General features: G+C 42.1%; 7 protein-coding genes across 7 annotated transcripts; 2 read left to right on the top strand and 5 right to left on the bottom strand.

Moving 5' to 3' along the window:
* Positions 1–2: 2 nt before the first annotated feature.
* Positions 3–2,840, top strand: V1512DRAFT_277842 (exocyst complex component Sec5-domain-containing protein). Its single transcript, XM_066917938.1, has 4 exons — positions 3–226; positions 274–408; positions 454–599; positions 646–2,840. Exons 1-4 carry the CDS (start codon positions 46–48, stop codon positions 2,776–2,778), a joined length of 2,595 nt encoding a protein of 864 aa, XP_066769689.1. The 5' UTR covers positions 3–45; the 3' UTR covers positions 2,779–2,840.
* Positions 2,804–4,594, bottom strand: V1512DRAFT_266966 (Alpha/Beta hydrolase protein). Its single transcript, XM_066917189.1, has one exon. It carries the CDS (start codon positions 4,271–4,273, stop codon positions 2,909–2,911), a length of 1,365 nt encoding a protein of 454 aa, XP_066769688.1. The 5' UTR covers positions 4,274–4,594; the 3' UTR covers positions 2,804–2,908.
* Positions 4,581–5,386, bottom strand: V1512DRAFT_266965 (uncharacterized protein). The gene is made up of 5 exons (XM_066917188.1): positions 5,167–5,386; positions 5,073–5,113; positions 4,994–5,022; positions 4,901–4,940; positions 4,581–4,850 (listed from the first exon to the last, which is right to left on the bottom strand). The coding sequence occupies exons 1-5, from the start codon at positions 5,182–5,184 to the stop codon at positions 4,760–4,762; spliced, it is 219 nt and encodes a 72-aa protein (XP_066769687.1). The 5' UTR covers positions 5,185–5,386; the 3' UTR covers positions 4,581–4,759.
* V1512DRAFT_277839 (uncharacterized protein) lies at positions 5,366–9,182 on the top strand. Its single transcript, XM_066917937.1, has 4 exons — positions 5,366–5,677; positions 5,735–5,824; positions 5,873–8,501; positions 8,550–9,182. The coding sequence occupies exons 1-4, from the start codon at positions 5,537–5,539 to the stop codon at positions 9,116–9,118; spliced, it is 3,429 nt and encodes a 1,142-aa protein (XP_066769686.1). The 5' UTR covers positions 5,366–5,536; the 3' UTR covers positions 9,119–9,182.
* V1512DRAFT_266961 (uncharacterized protein) lies at positions 9,128–10,065 on the bottom strand. Its single transcript, XM_066917187.1, has one exon. It carries the CDS (start codon positions 10,037–10,039, stop codon positions 9,170–9,172), a length of 870 nt encoding a protein of 289 aa, XP_066769685.1. The 5' UTR covers positions 10,040–10,065; the 3' UTR covers positions 9,128–9,169.
* A 604-nt stretch (positions 10,066–10,669) lies between these two features.
* V1512DRAFT_211984 (uncharacterized protein) lies at positions 10,670–10,891 on the bottom strand (the record flags this gene model as incomplete). The annotated part of the gene is made up of 1 exon (XM_066913548.1): positions 10,670–10,891. A coding segment is annotated over one exon (222 nt), but the record flags the coding sequence as incomplete, so codon positions are not given.
* A 451-nt stretch (positions 10,892–11,342) lies between these two features.
* On the bottom strand, positions 11,343–13,934 carry V1512DRAFT_272453 (pre-mRNA-splicing factor ATP-dependent RNA helicase prp16; the record flags this gene model as incomplete). The annotated part of the gene is made up of 1 exon (XM_066917685.1): positions 11,343–13,934. One exon carries the CDS (start codon positions 13,932–13,934, stop codon positions 11,343–11,345), a length of 2,592 nt encoding a protein of 863 aa, XP_066769683.1.
* Positions 13,935–16,757: the final 2,823 nt, after the last annotated feature.

Below are 16,757 nucleotides of genomic sequence, written 5' to 3'. Positions count from 1 at the left end.
CTAGAAAGTAGTCGATGAGAAACGGTCGAATGGGAATGAAAACCAATGGTCGATTCTGTATATAAATACTACGGTCTTAGTGATCCTTTTCCGACAGTTTGGGAAGATAATCTTCCTGATGAGCGTGAGTTTACGTCAGTCTTGGGAAATCGTCAATATGGACTCGGGAACCAGATCACAGAGAAATCGCGAAATGGTAGTCAAACACCAGACCGAGAAGCTTCACGTATTAAAACTTGTTATTTACAAGAGATCAATCTAACATTCGTAAAGAGAAATTACAATATAAGTTTGATATGTTTGTCAAGATGAAGTCTACTTTAGACATTTCATATATTGAAATGAGACGGGATTTTTTACAAGAGCCGAAGAAGTGGGGCCTATCTGACATAGAAGCATTGATTGATGGTAAGAATGAATACTAAAGTTTATGAACACCTCTCAAAATTCTAGATTCCAACGTGAAAGCTGCTCAAATCATGATGCCTATAATGGACAACAAGATCAAAGGTGATCGACTGAAAGCCACTCTCACACTGATAGATAAGCACAGATATCTGTTCGATCTTCCTGCTACTTTGGCTGAGAATATAAATAGAGTAGGTTTTGCAACAGGCCGTGATATTTTGAGCTGACTCATAAAAGGGGGACAATGATGCCTTGATTAGAGACTATAGACGCGGCAGATCTCTCACTGAAGAAATACGTACATTGCCACATTTATCAGACTTGAGCGATCATTTGGTTCAACAGAGGCGTGTCATCGAGAGAATATGGGAAGAAGTTGAAGTTGTTGTAGACGACTACAAAAATGAAATATGGAAGCAGCTAATAAATACTCGGGCCGACGATAACTATCAGTTGTATTTTAGTATTCTTTTGGAACTAGGCGTTGAAGATAATCCTATCTGGGTCTGGCTGGAATCACAAGTTAATAAGCTTAATGAAAGGATGAAGGTGACATTTGCAGAGCTGAACACGAGCCTCAGCGTGCTTCGCCAAAATATCGAACATTCTAAGCAACCGACTACTGTACAGATGAATGCAACCTTTCTGGATGCCATAAAGCTGTCTTTGCTTTCGAATTCTGCACAAAGGGATTTACCAGAAGTTGTTCGAATGTGGGCAACAGTGTCAGAGATTATGGACGAAGTTACTGCCCACTTTGGCAAGCACATTTCATTGTACTGGGAGAGTGCGTTAGCATTATTGGAAGGTCGGACCCAGAAGACTTTGCCGATCGGCCAGAATGGCGAATCACGGGTTCATTTAACGTTTTCTCGCGAAGAAGAAAGCAAGATTCGATCTGATGCCCTCGAATTAACTGAAAATTTCTCAAATTATATCGCTGAATTCTTCACAAACTCAGTGCCTGACTTACAGGCTAAGATAGAGTCAACCCAAGAACAAGACGGAGATAACGAGTCAGACATGCCTGAGGCCGAGCCAAAGGACCCCGGCTCCAGACTAGCTCCGTCAGCCAGCACATTGCTAGCTGATAGTCTCAAGTCTGACCGCCAATTAGAAATCACAGCTCTATCAATAGATACAACTCCACCACTCTCCAAACGACCATCGTCACCAGGGATTGCTCAGAACTATGTCAAATATGCATTTCTGCCACCAGGCTCTAATTCAATGAGCGCAACATATTTCCTGTCACATATGCTAGGTGCAATTGCTAGCGTCTCAAGTGAACTAGCAGGTTTGTCAATTTCGTCACAGCATGTCGATAGCTTAAGAGACATGCTCGGAATCGTTCGTGAGCAGTGCGTGAGTGCTGTCGCGTTGGCATGGCAGCAAGATGCCAGGCGATTTCGTATGCTGGAAGATTGGCAGCCCGCTGTTGCTCGCAACGGGTCGAAGATTCCTGATATTTTTCTAGCTTTTCAGCGAGTCGTGCTTGAGGGTCTTAGACAGTTGGCGTTTATATCTTCTGCTGAGAAGCGGTCTCAAGTTAATGTTGTGATGCCCCCGTCTTCCAAACTGACCTCAAATATCAAGACGCAGTTTGTTAACTCAATATTTTTAATGTTAGACGGTTTAGTAAAAGACGCCATTGCTACGGACAAGAGTTCTCCGTTACAGGCCGATACAGAAGAGTCAAATGCACAAACGGAAACTAAAATGTTGCTCATGCTTTGCAATCTACAAGAGTTTCGTACCGTTGTTACCACGCTATTTGAAAAGTTTTCAGAACTGTTTACAATCCAGTTAACTGACAACTCTAACATCATCGGAGACGCGATTCAGAGACTTGACGACCAGCTTTTTGCAAATTTTACGAAGAAGAAACGCGCTCAGTTTACAAGCATTATTCGTCAAGGTGTTCTCAAATCGGGTATCAGTTGGTCGGATCTGGAGGTACCGATGGATGTTAGTCCGTACATTTATCGTGCTTTATTACAACTTGTGACTGTACACGCACAGGTATCTTCAATCGCCTCGACTCTTGTACGGCGGGTTATTTACGACTTACTGTACCATCTAGTTACAGTACTTTTAGACTCGCTGCGACATATTGACAGATTCTCGGTTGGAGGCATGCTGCAAGCGACAATAGACGTTGAGTTGATTAACCAGAAGATGGCCGACTACAGGTCTCCGGAGCTGGACAAGCTTTATCAATCTTGCTATTCATGCGTGCAGGATGCTACAACTGAATCTGGGATAGAGATTGAAGTTATGACTCGCAGTCTTGAAGATATGAAGCGGCTACTGATCAAGTGTCACAGGAATTCGCGGTTAGAATTTGCATGCTTTCGAAAAGAGAAGTAAATTCAACATTTGCATTTAAGAGGCGTTATCGTTTTAAATTGATATATATTAGTTGATTGTAAGAAATAACTTGTAGTTGTAATAAAAACTCCTGGCAATAAAAATCTACCGTCCAATTAGTGTACATATTCTACTCATGGCGCATCTCGTCTAAAACAACTCTATCAAAATCGTCTGGGTTATCCAGATAGAGATGATGTCCTGCACGTTCAATGACCACACATTTGCTGTCCACGCCTTGCTTACGTAGTTGTCTGGCAGCGTCTTCGCCAGCCTCGCTATCCATCCAGTCATTTTCACCGTACATCCACAATGTCGGAACTTTGAGATCTTTAATCCGGTCAAGCAATGCAATTCGGGCATAAGCTCCTGGAGCAAGCAAGCGAGTTATCGCATACTCTCCAGATCCGCGTGCTGTGAATAGGCCAAGTGTGTAATCGTGCAAAGCAGCCGATTCGGCTTTAGGTAGCATCGAAAATCGATGACGAGTCCACAACGAAACAAGCTGGGGACCGAGCGGACCACTATAACGTACAAACGAAAACGGTGAGACATGATGTTCCCACAAGTACGCAAACCATCCCGGAATCTGCCGTTTAAGCCTTGCCGGCTTACCGTTCAGTTTATGCTGTGTGGCTTCCTGCTGAGTTTGCGTGATCTCGGATTCAATGGCCGACTCAGGAAGATCTTCAATATTCTCGTTAACGATCCAAGGATCACGAGGCACTCCAGCGGGACTGACAAGAATAAGTTTCTTTATACGCTCCGGAAACCGCAAAGCATAAGCAACACCAATGTAGCCACCCATTGAGTGTGCCATAAGAGTAAACTTGTCAATACCCTTTTTGACGCGCCATTCCTCTAAAGAATCGATGAACCAGTTTTCGGCCGCATGGACAGCGTCGTACTTGTCTTTCGCTTTGATTTTGAAGCGAGGACGAGAACTGCGACCGTATCCAAGGAGATCAAGAGCATGCAGTCGCCAGCCTGGTACCTGAGACAGCTTATCAAAGTTTCGATAAAAGAACGCCAGTCCAGCTCCGTAGCCATGAAGAACAACGAGTTCCTCTTTGATGGGCTCGACGGTGTTTGTAATCTCGAACTCATTCAGATGAAGCCCTCTAGAAATTTGGATTGTGAGCGACTCTGCTTTGCGCGTTTCATCTGCCTGAGGAAAAAATGGAAGAAAAGAAAGAACTTTGCGTTCAGAGATCTGCAACAAAGGCGTATTCCACCATTGGGAGAACGCGGTTTTAAAATCTAGTGGTAGATCCATCCTGGCCAAAGATGAGATAATACTTTTTCGTGGAGGAGGATTCTCTGATGTTGAAGTGGAATTTGAAGAGCTAGAGTCAGGTGAATGCCTCGCGTCAGCAACCTCCGATGACTGTTGGGATAGCGAAACGGTGGCGGAATAGACTTTTGAGTCGGAACGTAACGGAATATACGACGAAGCAGTAGTGGCAGTAGCAGCGGCAGCATCAACAGATGCCATAGAAAATGCTCGTTTGGTCGGCTGCCGTAAAAGCAGACGGAAACACTGAGAACGACAAATTTTGGAGTTTTATTTGGTTGTGTGCCGCCGATTAAAGGTTGAGCGAGCGGCGCACTGAAATATATGATGCTGACTACTGAAAACACACTAAAACCAGACCAAACTACTTTAGCTGAGACCAATGCTGGAGAATTAAAAGGAAGACACCAGTTGCAGTCTTTCAAATAACACTTTGCCGGACTCGTATAGACCCTCGCCGAAAAAGTGAAGTGCGCTTTGCTTTCAAAATTGTCCCCGAGGATGATAACAAAGTTTCTTGGGGTTTCCGGGTGTTATTTTGGTTACATATTCACTCGTGAACTATCTAGCAGTTCTTCAGCCGCACGTACACGTGGAGGTAAGAAAAATATGCGTATCTAATACCATAACTACAAAACATATTGATACTTTAATACAAGACTAGCAATAATCACAAGCAAATTCAAATTAGATGGCCTTAACTTCCTGATCTTTTTCAACGTGATAGACTGAAGGATGAGACTCAAGAGTAGAGACTACAGTATCAGGAATCTTAACTCTACAGATCTGTTTAGATTAACGGCCGAAAAATAACACTTTTAAACTCACGCTATTCCCTTGATGAGATTGTATTCATGTGTGATTTCAGCTTAGTCTGTCAATAAACACAATCCAATACTTCCGAAGCACTACCATTCATACCTCCTGAATCTGTGAGATCTTTCTTTATTCTAAAAAAGTATTAGTAATGTACATCTTAAGCCCAATCAGTTCGCAGTACTTTGCAACTTCATCTTCTGTTGCTTCAGGCTTAAATTGAACCTATTTTCAGTCAGTCATTAGATCTTGCTCATATTAATTGTAACGCTTCTCACAATGTATGAATTGCTCATTGTTTTCTGTTTTATACCTCGGTTCAATCTATGAAATCTTTGTAAACGATGCACTTTGAATGTAATACGCACACAATCGCTGATCACCCGCTTGTGATGACGTTGTCCTTCTATGCCAGCATGTATTTGATAATTATGCAGGGATACGTCAGCTGTCACCAAATGCGGAATTGCTTAGTAAGCAAAGTTGTGTTTATCTTTTCTGCAACCAGTTTATTAAGGTTAAGGTATTTTTTTAAACTGTATTCTTTGCATATTTCAACAAGCGTTAACGATACTTTTGCTTGGGACTTCTCACCAAAAAAAAAAATACTCATAATTTTCATGGCCGATTTTACCATACACCAAATTCATGGAACAACAAAATAAAACTCATCGCGCAGTGCGGACAAAGAGTCAAAAAAGTTCTGTTCATAACGATGGCAAAAATGCAAAGGCGTTTGCAGTATCGGCACCTCGAAAGCTTGAACGTCAAGCTAGGCGATCTCGCGATGTTTGTTCAGATGAATGCAAATGGAGCATTGTCAGTAGAGCTAACTTCAAGTTCTAGGTTACTGAAAAACGATATCATGTGCCGATGGTTGATAGAACTCCTGAGGAACCTCCGCCAGTTATAGTAGCGGTGGTCGGCCCACCTGGTGTGAGTAGATCTATCTCGTTTAAGCTATAATATCTAAGGCAATTTTAGACTGGAAAAACGACTTTGATTAAAAGTTTGGTTCGAAGGTATACAAAACATACAATGTCAGATATTAATGGTCCTGTTACTGTAGTGTCTGGTAAAAGACGCCGTCTTACGTTTATTGAATGTGCAAACGATCTTAATTCTATGATTGATATTGCAAAAATTGCTGATCTTGTTTTGTTGATGATTGACGGAAACTTTGGATTTGAAATGGAAACAATGGAGTTTCTAAACATTCTTGCTCCTCATGGATTTCCTCGTATTCTTGGTATTGCTACACATCTCGACTTATTCAAATCTCCTTCAACTTTGCGCGCATCCAAGAAACGTTTGAAGCACAGACTCTGGACCGAAGTTTACAAGGGAGCAAAGCTTTTTTATTTAAGTGGTGTTTTGAACGGTAGATACCCTGACAGAGAAGTCCTCAACTTGGCCCGGTTTATCAGTGTCATGAAATTCAGACCGTTAAAATGGAGAAACGAGCACTCTTATATGATTGCAGACCGCGTTGTCGACATTACTCATCCGGCGGAGATTGAACAGAACCCTAAAGTTGACCGCAAAATTACACTATATGGCTACATTCATGGAACAGCTTTGCCTGCTCAGAGTGCTAGAATTCACATCCCTGGTATAGGTGATTTGACTGTTTCTGACGTCGAAAAGTTACCGGATCCATGCCCAACGCCATACCAAGAGAAGAAAGAGGTTGAAGACGGGAAGATAAAGCGTCGAAAGCGTCTAGATGATCGGCTGAAAGTTATATATGCTCCGATGAGTGATGTAGGAGGTGTCTTAATTGACAAAGATGCAGTCTATATTGATGTAGGTCACCGAAATTTCATTGAAGGTGAAGAGAAAGGGGTTGGAGAGAAATTAGTGACTGGACTTCAAAAATCACAAACAATACTTGGTGAATCGTCTGGTGGAATAAAGTTATTTTCTGGTGCCGATGAAATGACAGAACTCAAAAACGAGGATACTGGTCGTAAAGAGCAGCGACAAGGCCGCGCTGTTGCTGCTGCATATGGTAACACAGAGGTAGATGAAAGTGATTACAGTGTTAACGAGAGTGATGAATACGCCGAAAACAAAAATGACACAGCTTATGGTGTTTCGAAAGAAATCGAGCAAGACGAAGATCAGGATGAAGAATTCGCTTTTGCAGATAGCGACTCGGATCTAGGAGAAGATGAAGAAGACGATGAGGGCGGAAGCTTTGATAGTGATGGCGACACGAAGTGGAAGTCGAATCTTGCAGGTCGGGCTCTTGACGATTTTAAGTCTAGTCGTCGGAAGTGGGATATAGGAAAACTGTTTTATCTTGACAATATTGCCCCAGATGAAGTGATCAGACGTTGGAGGTCCGAAAAACCATTGAATGGAGACGAAAGCGACGAAGAGCAACTAAGCGAAGTAGACTCCGAGCTTTCTCAGCAAGAAGATGATTTCTTCCATAAGCGCAGCAGTAATGGCTTCTCGCTTTCGCTAACGGAGGAAATTGATCGATCCATACCGCTGTATGACGAAGATGCTTTAAAAAGAAAGTGGGATGACGTCCTTATTATGCTGTCGTATAAGCATCGATTTGTGACTGGTCAGATGGACGACTCAAAGGTTGATGGTGACAGCAAAAACGATGTTGACGAGAGCGATGACGAGGAGTTTGGAGATTTTGAGGATTTAGAGACCGGCAAAAAGTTTGAAGCCTCGGCTGTAAACCTAGAAGACAGCACAGGCACTGATACCGAAAAATCGTACGACAAAGATCGCGATGCTTATGCTAGAAAAAAAGAGAAAATGAAACTTCAATTTGAAGAAGAGGAAGCTCAAGAAGATGACGGTTTAGGGGACGACGATATAGACAAGAAGTTGTATGACAACTGGCATGATAGCCAAAAAGCAAAAATTTCAAAGCAGCTAGAGATCAACAGGGCTGAGTTTGACGAGATGGACGAAAACACTCGACAGCGCATTGAAGGTTTTAGAGCTGGTGTTTACGTTCGCCTTGTGATTAACAGCATTCCATGCGAATTCATTGACACTTTTGATCCTAAATTTCCAGTCATTCTAGGCAGTTTACTCGCTTCGGAGGACCGATTCGGATTTGTACAAGTCCGCCTCAAGCGCCACAGATGGCACAGAAAAATTCTTAAAACAAACGACCCTTTGATTTTTTCGCTTGGTTGGCGTCGTTTTCAAAGCATCCCGATTTACACAACATCGGATTCCAGAACGAGAAATCGTATGCTAAAGTACACTCCTGAACATTTGCACTGTTCAGCTACCTTTTACGGCCCATTAGTTGCTCCCAATACGGGATTTTGTGCTGTTCAATCGGTCGCAAACACAAGCGCTACTGGTGCCTTCAGAATTGCTGCTACTGGGACGGTGCTCGATGTTGACCAAAGCGCAACAATTGTCAAAAAGTTAAAACTTGTTGGCAGTCCTTACAAAATTTTCAAAAACACAGCATTTATTCAAGGAATGTTCAATTCATCATTAGAGGTCGCTAAATTTGAGGGAGCTACTATTAAAACTGTGTCTGGCGTTCGTGGTCAGATTAAACGTGCCTTAAGCAAACCGGAAGGTCATTTTCGAGCAACATTTGAAGACAAAATTTTAATGAGCGGTAAGAAATTTTTATTGGTCCTGCGTTCGAGAACTGATAGTATTACAGATATTGTAATTCTAAGAGCGTGGTATCCAATTCAGCCTCGAAAAATGTACAATCCTGTTACTTCGTTGCTCATGCGCGACAAGTCTGAATGGAAGGGAATGCGCTTAACTGGCGAAGTGCGTCATGAAAGAAGTCTAGATATACCGCAGTTGAAGGATTCGAATTACAAGAAGATTGAGCGGCCAGTACGAAGATTCAACCCGCTTCGCGTGCCCAATTCAGTAAAGTCTGGACTTCCTTTCAAGTCACAGATTGCAATGATGCTACCTCAAAAGAAGAGCACTTATTTGCAGAAGCGCGCAGTTGTACTCGGCGGTGACGAAAAGAAAAAGCGTGACATGATGCAGAAGGTCATGACGCTTCGAAACGAGCAAGTTCGTAAACGTCAAGAGAAGAAGCACGCACAAAAGGAAGTCTATCAGAAGAAGTTGACGGAGAACATCGAACGACGGGTTGAACGGGAGAAAAGGGATAAAAAGGAGTATTTCAGCAGGCACAATCAAAACAGAAAACGTGGTTCTGATAGCTTGGAAAGGGATGGCCGTAAGCGTCATCGAGGAGACCATTAAACCGTAACATTTAACCAACTATATGTATTCAAAAGCTTTTATTATGTACAATTATTCGAACATGTTTGGCTTCGCATTTAAAGATTGTTTCACTTCCAAAAGACCCGGTTTACCGGCTGGTGTGATTCCCAAAAAGTTTGCAATGAACTCAGAATAAACTCCATGCGACGTCATTGGAGCATAGTTCGAACTTATACGAGCGTCTACTAGGCCAGTAATAGAACGCTGAGAGTAATTGACAATCTGTTGATCCTTGCCATCGGCAAACTCTGCGTCAACATGTTTGTTCAAATCGTCAAGAGTTACGATGAAGCTGTCAGCATTGTGGTAAAGATCTACAATTTTGGTAGATTGATGCTCCATTCTTTTTGCCATAAACTGCAATCTTTGACTTTGTTGCTCCCGTAACTTTGCGGAATACAGCCTATTTTCAACTGCGCCTAGAGTGTTTTGTCCCCGGACAGCCACTGTTTGAGGAGCTCGATAAGTTTTCACGTAGCTGTCAAGCGTCGGCAAAGTGAAGATCGTTTCTAGGTAGTTATTTGTTAAACGATCCTTCTGTTCGGCGTTTCGCGCGCGATCTCGTTCGGCGGCAAGCTCTTGAAACTGCATAACCTTCTGATGGTGGTCATAGTCAGCTACGATAGCATTCTCATAGTAATGTCGTCGTAGATCTGCTAATTTGCTTTTAGCTGTCTTCACAGTCCGTGAATTCTTTGTTGTTGGCGGGGCGACTGTCTTGTCAAGGAGCTGCGCGATGTTTGGCATTGGCTTGTAAATGGGATCTCGAGTACAACCACGAGGATGCTTTACACCATCTGCATATCCTTCTATACGATGCTTACTTCCTAATTTTGGAAATTTCAGTATTTCCCTTTTTTTAGGAAGAATTCCTGATATTTTGCTAGTGATCCGCCGCATTTTGATGTCAGACTTGCGAATGCGTGTATGTCGGAATAAAATCTTTTGCTTTCAAATTGTCAACACAAGACCCTTATTAGTTACATACAGTTAGGGCTCATTATACTTCATTATTGTACTATAAATAAATTCTAACTAACGTGGTGGATAAGGGCGCGGAATAAAATTTTCAAGTCAATAAACATATAATTCTTGATATCTCGACAACTACTTGATCAAACGACTTGAAATTGACGTAGCTGATATAGTAACATCAACCTCATCTACTGTACAGGTTTGTTTTGTATGACCTTGTTTACCACTTTTGCTACATGTCTTTGGTCTTCTCTTAGGCCTCGGCGCCTCCTCCCTCATCTGAGCTTGAATAAGGCCTTGCTGGATAATAGTTTGGCCTTCTGTAACTGGTGAAGCGTGATCTACGTAAAGCCTCTTATTCTTCCTCTTCCTACGTTCGTGTAAGCTGTATTAGTTTCTTGAAGTGCAGTGATCTGTGACTGCATAAGAGCTGTTGAGGCAGCCACAAGTTGTGGTCCCTTGGCAAGCTGGCTAAGCGTTTCATGGATAGAAGTTGGCAAGCTGCTCTGGTGCCTCTCAAATATCAATGTAGCCCGTTTTTCTACTTCCTGAGCATTAATAGGCGTCTTTGTCTGTCAACTTCTTGATTGTATTGTCAACCAATGTAGACCAGTCTTGAATAACCTTTGGATCATCAAAGAGCATTCTCTGACTCTCGTATGTTCTTCCAAGTCGAATATCTAAAACTGGCATCCTTTTGATAAAATTATTTGCCCATTTGATTCCAACTTTGATTCTACCTCTTGCTTTACAGATACTGTATGCCATATCTCTTACAAGGGAGAAAGAAGGCAAAAGACTATTTAAATCTCACTGCAATATGCTCTTAATAAGCACATCCTCCTCAATCTTGCTGAGTTTCTTATTGTTTGGTACGTAGTCCTCCCTAGAAGGTCGGGACCTTAAAGGCCTTTACAGCGGCCGATATACTTTTAAATTAATTAGAGTGGAATTCAGACATTGCGAGCGCAATACTGCCTTCTTCTTGGCTAGTTTGAAGGCGATTTGGTGGTGTTATAGTACGATAGAGATGATGACGATGTTTATCAATTTGTTTATCTCCCTTATCCACCACGTTAGCAAGACTCGAGTTCTCGAAGCTTGATTTTGACAACTCTCAACCTTGAACTTTGAAGAATTTACCACTCTAACAGGCCTTTGTCTCGGGTCTATCATTTTAGTATGGCCATAAGATGCATTTTAACAAATGTTATCTTAAGGCCAACTTTTAAAACCCTCGCCTCGATCTCGAGTGTGGACCAAATCGACCAAATCCAGAAGTACTTATTCCAGTACCAATTTTTGCTTGAGCAGACTTGGCACGTCGACGTTGTCCTTCCTCTTTCTCTTTATTAAAACGATCTTCAGCAAATTGCGCCTCTAGTTCCATTCGCTTTGAGAAGTCACGTTCTGTTGCACGCTTGGTCCGCGAAGAAAACCCTTTCTCCTTGACGCTGTAAAAAACGCCACCGAGCTCAGCCAACCAATGTGGATCCACAGCCGTGACGGTGGACATAAACTCTTTTGACGTAAGCACAAGCTCGTGATAAATCACATAATCCGGTAGATAGCCCAATCCATACAACGAAGAAGTCGGATGCAATTGTACAGTAACACTTGTTCGAAGATTGATATACTCTCCAAGACCCTTGACCTTAGCAGCCTGGTGAAAGTAGCCGGAGCAAATGCACTTGCGTATAAGATCCCAATCGGTGCCACATGCTACCAAGTTCATTTTCTGGTATGTCATTATGTCAAACAATTGTTGTCTAATTTCTTTAGCGCGTCTTAACGATTTCGGATGTAGAAAGTGGCGCATGCACCAGTTATCCGAATAACCATTAGACTTCCACTGCATATAAACATTAAGAAGGGTAAGATGATCTGACTCAGACACAAAAAACTTCTCTCTGGCAGCATCGCTCTCTTCCATGCGTTCCTTTGGGCGATAGAAAACGCTAGGCACAGACAACATCGACACAATCGTGAGCATTTCTTCTCCACATTCGTATTCCTCGGACATTATAAGAAGCTTCGAAAGAGATGGTTCCATCGGAAAGGACGCCATTCTAAAGCCAATCGCAGTCAGCTCTCCCGTATTATCCAATGCGCCTAGTGCCCATAAGTCATATAAACTACTAATCATTGTATCAGATGGAGGCGGATCCAAAAAATTAAAGTCCATTAAATCCTTCACTCCTAACGATTTTAGCAGTAAATTTGTATTGGAGAGATTAGTGCGTTGAATTTCAGGAACGCTCTGCACAAATAACTCGTTTCTAAATGCTGACTCTGTATACAGTCTGTATGCAGTACCAGGACCAGTTCTGCCAGCTCGACCAGACCGCTGGTTAGCATTTGCTTGAGATATTGGCGTGATTTGCAGCGTGTCCATTCCCATTCGAGGATTGTACACCTTCAACTTTGAGTATCCCGTGTCTACTACAAATCTAATGCCGTCAACAGTCAACGACGTTTCGGCAATATTAGTTGCAACAATACATTTCCGAGTGTCTTTAGCGGCCCTGTCGAAAATTCTGGTTTGCAAATCTGCAGGCATTTGGGAATATATTGGGAGAACCACAAGTTTTGGTGGGTCGTCAAGCTGATTCAGCCTCTGGATTGTGACTTCGCACGTCGTCTCAATATCCTCTTGACCAGTCATAAATACTAGTATATCACCAGGGCCTTGCTGCAAGTGTATAGTGAGTATTTGCTTGACTGCGGCGTCTACATAGTCTTCGCAAGGCGACTTAGAAAACAAGACATCCACTGGAAAAGTGCGACCTGGGATAGTGAATTGTGGTGCATTTCCATAAAATTGAGAAAATCTGTCGGCATTCATTGTGGCAGACGTGACAATAAGCTTCAGATCTCTGCGACGAGCCAAAATCTCTCTGAAAAGTCCCATTAAGACATCTGTGTTGAGGGCGCGTTCGTGAGCTTCATCCATAATAATACAGGAGTACTTATCCAGGTCTGATTCTTGTAAAGACTCCCGAAGAAGCACGCCATCGGTCATGTATTTTATGACAGTCTCAGTGCTCGTGCAATCTTCGAAGCGAATGGAGTAGCCTACCAGTTTGCCAAGTTCAACGTTCATCTCTTCACTGACACGTCTGGCGACGCTCATGGCCGCAACGCGACGTGGCTGAGTACAACCTATCATTCCCCGTTTACCGTATCCATCTTCGTAAAGAAACTGCGTAAGTTGCGTGGTTTTTCCTGACCCAGTCTCACCAATCACAATGACGACTTGATTATCACGAATGATACTCAAAAGCTCATGTCTTACCGCAAATGCGGGAAGAGACTCGCGCTGTTCTCTAAGCGATTTTTCTTGGCTAAATTTAGAAGCAGCATTGCTTTCCTTTACATGATTGGAAAATTTGCTCACACTTGTGCCGACTGACCCTGATACTATCTCCACTTCATCTTCTTGCGCTTCCTTCACTCCAAGAACGTTACCCAGCGCAGTTCCAACAATGCTTAAAGCCTCCTTGGATTGTCTTTGCCTTTCTCGCTGCTGCCTTCTGTCACGTACAAGAGAACTTCCCTTCTTACTAAATACAGCCATATCGCTTTCAGGATCTCTAACAGACGAAATTGGGTCTCTCTGTCGTGTAAACACATGGCGACGGTCTAAAAACGGTGGCGTCAGATCGTGAACCAACAAATGTACCCTACTTTCGTTCAAATCATCCTCAAAATTGGAAACCTCTCCGGCATGGCCAACGCCGGAAGTTAACAGTCTGTTATTTTCCCACAAGTCTGCGTCCATTTGCTTCGCTTGAGCACGCATAGACATTCTGTTATTCATTTTCGCCTGAAGCTTTGCTTCTGCTTCTCCTATAAGAAGCGAAGAAGTGCCAAATGGGTTATGCAAGTCATCTCCCGCCGTATGACCCACATCATCCGAAGCATACCAATCTCGCTCTAGTGCATAAAGTGATTCTTCGTCGTAGTCGGACGGCAGAAGTCCCTTGTGTGCAAGTTCCTGTGCTCGTGAGTCCGACCGAGGGCCTAGATTAAATCTGTTCGGTCGACTGTTTCTATCCGTTTGCCATTCCTGATTACTATCGCCATGGATCGATCGAGAATTATGGGCTCGTTGTCGTCTAGAACTTAATTTGTCTTCGACAACAAACGACAAGCCTTCACTCACAGTTGGAGTTTCTGATCTCCTTATACGCTTGTACGAAAGCAAAGAAGGCTGTGGTAAGGTAGGCTTTTTGAAGCTGGTGTCATCTGCTTGTTGCTTGGGAAACACAAGTCCACCACGAGAAGGCGATAGTGATATTTTTGAACTGTCTGGCCTATCATCCGGATTACTACCAGGTAAACAGTCTGCTACATCCGTGAATTTAATACGTTTAAAATTTGACATTTTGGCCCAATAGTAGTACTGTGAGTTTGGTAAATTGGTTCTGGTTTTGTTTGCTTACCCTAACCCGAATTAAACACTTTCGCCTGTACCTTTTACTTTTTTTGCCAACAGTTTAGCCAGGCGAGTAGCATTTGTACCACACTGGTCGATGAATACTGGAATATCTCACAATTACAGTTACAGTTACTTTCACAAGTTTTGAAGGTAAAAATTATAACAATGATACGGTTGTGCAAAACCATATGCAATTTTGAGATGGAACAACGCGAATTTACAGATTTAGAAAGCACTTGAAAGTCACTGTTTCAGCTGAAACCACTACTAGAAATATTCAATACGATCTATCAACTCATTTTACTAGCGAAGTGGCAGAAAATCTCTCTGTACTCGCAGCTTCCGATTATTTTTTTGAATGGAAATGGTGAGGATAATCCTGAATACAGATTGTTGTTGAGGTCAACAAATTGACTGCCAGTAACACTAACTCAATAGCTGCGCTGCATAAACACAAAGCTTAAAAATACAGTCCTCGGTTGCTAGAACTATAATTTTTTGTTCTCAATTCTGTTGAATATGCACAATCAGCCAAACACACTCGAGTCGAACTATTGTCGATTGGAGATAAACAGCCAGGACTTCTTGATTTTCTGCAAGCAGCAGTAACAATGGTTTTGATGCTTTGGGTGTGACAGCTATTTCTGGTTTTATCAGATCAGGAGCTGAAACCGGTGTACAAAATAGTGGCATTTTATCGTATTGTGATTCTGCTAAGCGAACGAATCAAATTGTCGGTATTTGCATCAAACACAGTATGTTTGGTAGGTTTCCAAACGGTTGCTCGGTTTTTTGGTGCTGCTGGTAGCCTCACCTGTCTTGCGACTACTATCGTTTAATTTACACTCACTATGTGCCAGCGCAGGCACACCAATATTGATTGAAGTCATACATGGCTTTTTAATTTTCGCCTGTTGTCCGATCGACGCCAATGAATTTAGGCAAGTAGGCCTTTCGTATTCTTGCTGGAAAATTTTTGCTGATTACTAGAGTATTAGATTATAAGTCATTTGGAGAAAAAGACAAACTCTTATCTTTGATTGATATTACAGATGAGTCAACAGACACGTCTCTGTTGAGCTGAGTCATTGAAAAACTTGAGTCAAGTGGGTTGCTTCAGAGGGTGAAGTGCGCATTGCTCCATTTATCTAACTACAGTGCGTACTACTACGAAGATTTTAATGTCACTAACTCACCATACCATTCACACATCTAGTTTTACTTCTCTCTAGACTACAATATTATACAAAGTCCAATCATTGAGACAACAATGTAATTTGAGATTGAGCTGTCAGTCTCTTTCTGTATAATTTTTCCGCTTACTATTCTGATATATCTTGTCTTTCACCGGTGATAAAGTTTCCTTTTTCCTAGCTTGTAATTACGTGATAAATAATAATATTTATTTCTCGTGCTGTAAAGGCTGCTACTAACTTGGCGCAATTATTAATTGATTTCCAGTTTGTTGTAATCGAAAATTCACCTTAATAATTTTCGCCAATCTAGAGATTTCTTATGATAACTCTAGTCCCAAAGAATTTTAAGTAAGCATGCTATAATTTCATCATAGTGTTTGTTTTCGTTTTTGTTTTTTTAGTTACCCATTTAATTGTTATCTTAACATGCGACGACAACACTTGTTGTGAATCCGTGACGGTCCATTCCACGGCCTAAGCTACTCATTAATGCTTAATCAATCTGAGCGGAGTGTGCGTATTGCAGACATATTGTAGAAGAACTGTATGTATGTTTTTTGTTGCATATGATATTAACGCATGTGTCGTTTCCCCAAAATGTACATCATCCAGGGTTATGTATGGTCCTATCAGGGTTTGCTTAAGGGTTGGGGTCATTTTGAGCTGTATTTTTGTAAGGGTTTGGTGATATAGTGTAAGGAAGAGGATTTGGGGTGCTTTTGTTTGTGACGTAGATAATATAATTAACTAATCATAATTATTGGAACGAAACAAGATCTTGAGCGTGAGGAGTAGGTGTGACTGTAGTTATTAAGCGGTAATAGTTATAAAAGTAAATGTTACGAACGTTGAAGTCTCAAGCTCTAACACTACGAACTCTATTACTAACGCCTTTAGGCAAAACCGACGTTGTCGCTTAGTGCGGACGCGTCAAATCAGGTAAGACAATATACCGTTGGTGTTTGTCTCGTAGTAGCTTGAGGATATAAAGGCACGTAGTCTGCCT

The sequence above is a fragment of the Lipomyces arxii genome, assembly GCF_038497795.1.
Source record: "Lipomyces arxii strain Phaff 12-163 unplaced genomic scaffold V1512scaffold_22, whole genome shotgun sequence".
Taxonomy (NCBI): Eukaryota; Fungi; Ascomycota; class Lipomycetes; order Lipomycetales; family Lipomycetaceae; genus Lipomyces; species Lipomyces arxii.
The sequence above is the reverse complement of the archived record's forward strand: the minus strand, read 5'-3'. Positions and strand labels throughout refer to the sequence as shown.

Coding starts and splice junctions, on each gene's coding strand:
- V1512DRAFT_277842 (XM_066917938.1), top strand. CDS start 46: ATGGTCGATTCTGTATATAAATACTACGGTCTTAGTGATCCTTTTCCG. Junction 227..273: donor ACCAGACCGAGAAGCTTCAC/GTATTAAAACTT, acceptor ACATTCGTAAAG/AGAAATTACAATATAAGTTT. Junction 600..645: donor TGGCTGAGAATATAAATAGA/GTAGGTTTTGCA, acceptor GACTCATAAAAG/GGGGACAATGATGCCTTGAT.
- V1512DRAFT_266966 (XM_066917189.1), bottom strand. CDS start 4,273: ATGGCATCTGTTGATGCTGCCGCTGCTACTGCCACTACTGCTTCGTCG.
- V1512DRAFT_266965 (XM_066917188.1), bottom strand. Junction 4,941..4,993: donor AGATCTCACAGATTCAGGAG/GTATGAATGGTA, acceptor TGACAGACTAAG/CTGAAATCACACATGAATAC. Junction 4,851..4,900: donor AATCTCATCAAGGGAATAGC/GTGAGTTTAAAA, acceptor ACAGATCTGTAG/AGTTAAGATTCCTGATACTG.
- V1512DRAFT_277839 (XM_066917937.1), top strand. CDS start 5,537: ATGGAACAACAAAATAAAACTCATCGCGCAGTGCGGACAAAGAGTCAA. Junction 5,678..5,734: donor AAGCTAGGCGATCTCGCGAT/GTTTGTTCAGAT, acceptor TTCAAGTTCTAG/GTTACTGAAAAACGATATCA. Junction 5,825..5,872: donor CGGTGGTCGGCCCACCTGGT/GTGAGTAGATCT, acceptor AGGCAATTTTAG/ACTGGAAAAACGACTTTGAT.
- V1512DRAFT_266961 (XM_066917187.1), bottom strand. CDS start 10,039: ATGCGGCGGATCACTAGCAAAATATCAGGAATTCTTCCTAAAAAAAGG.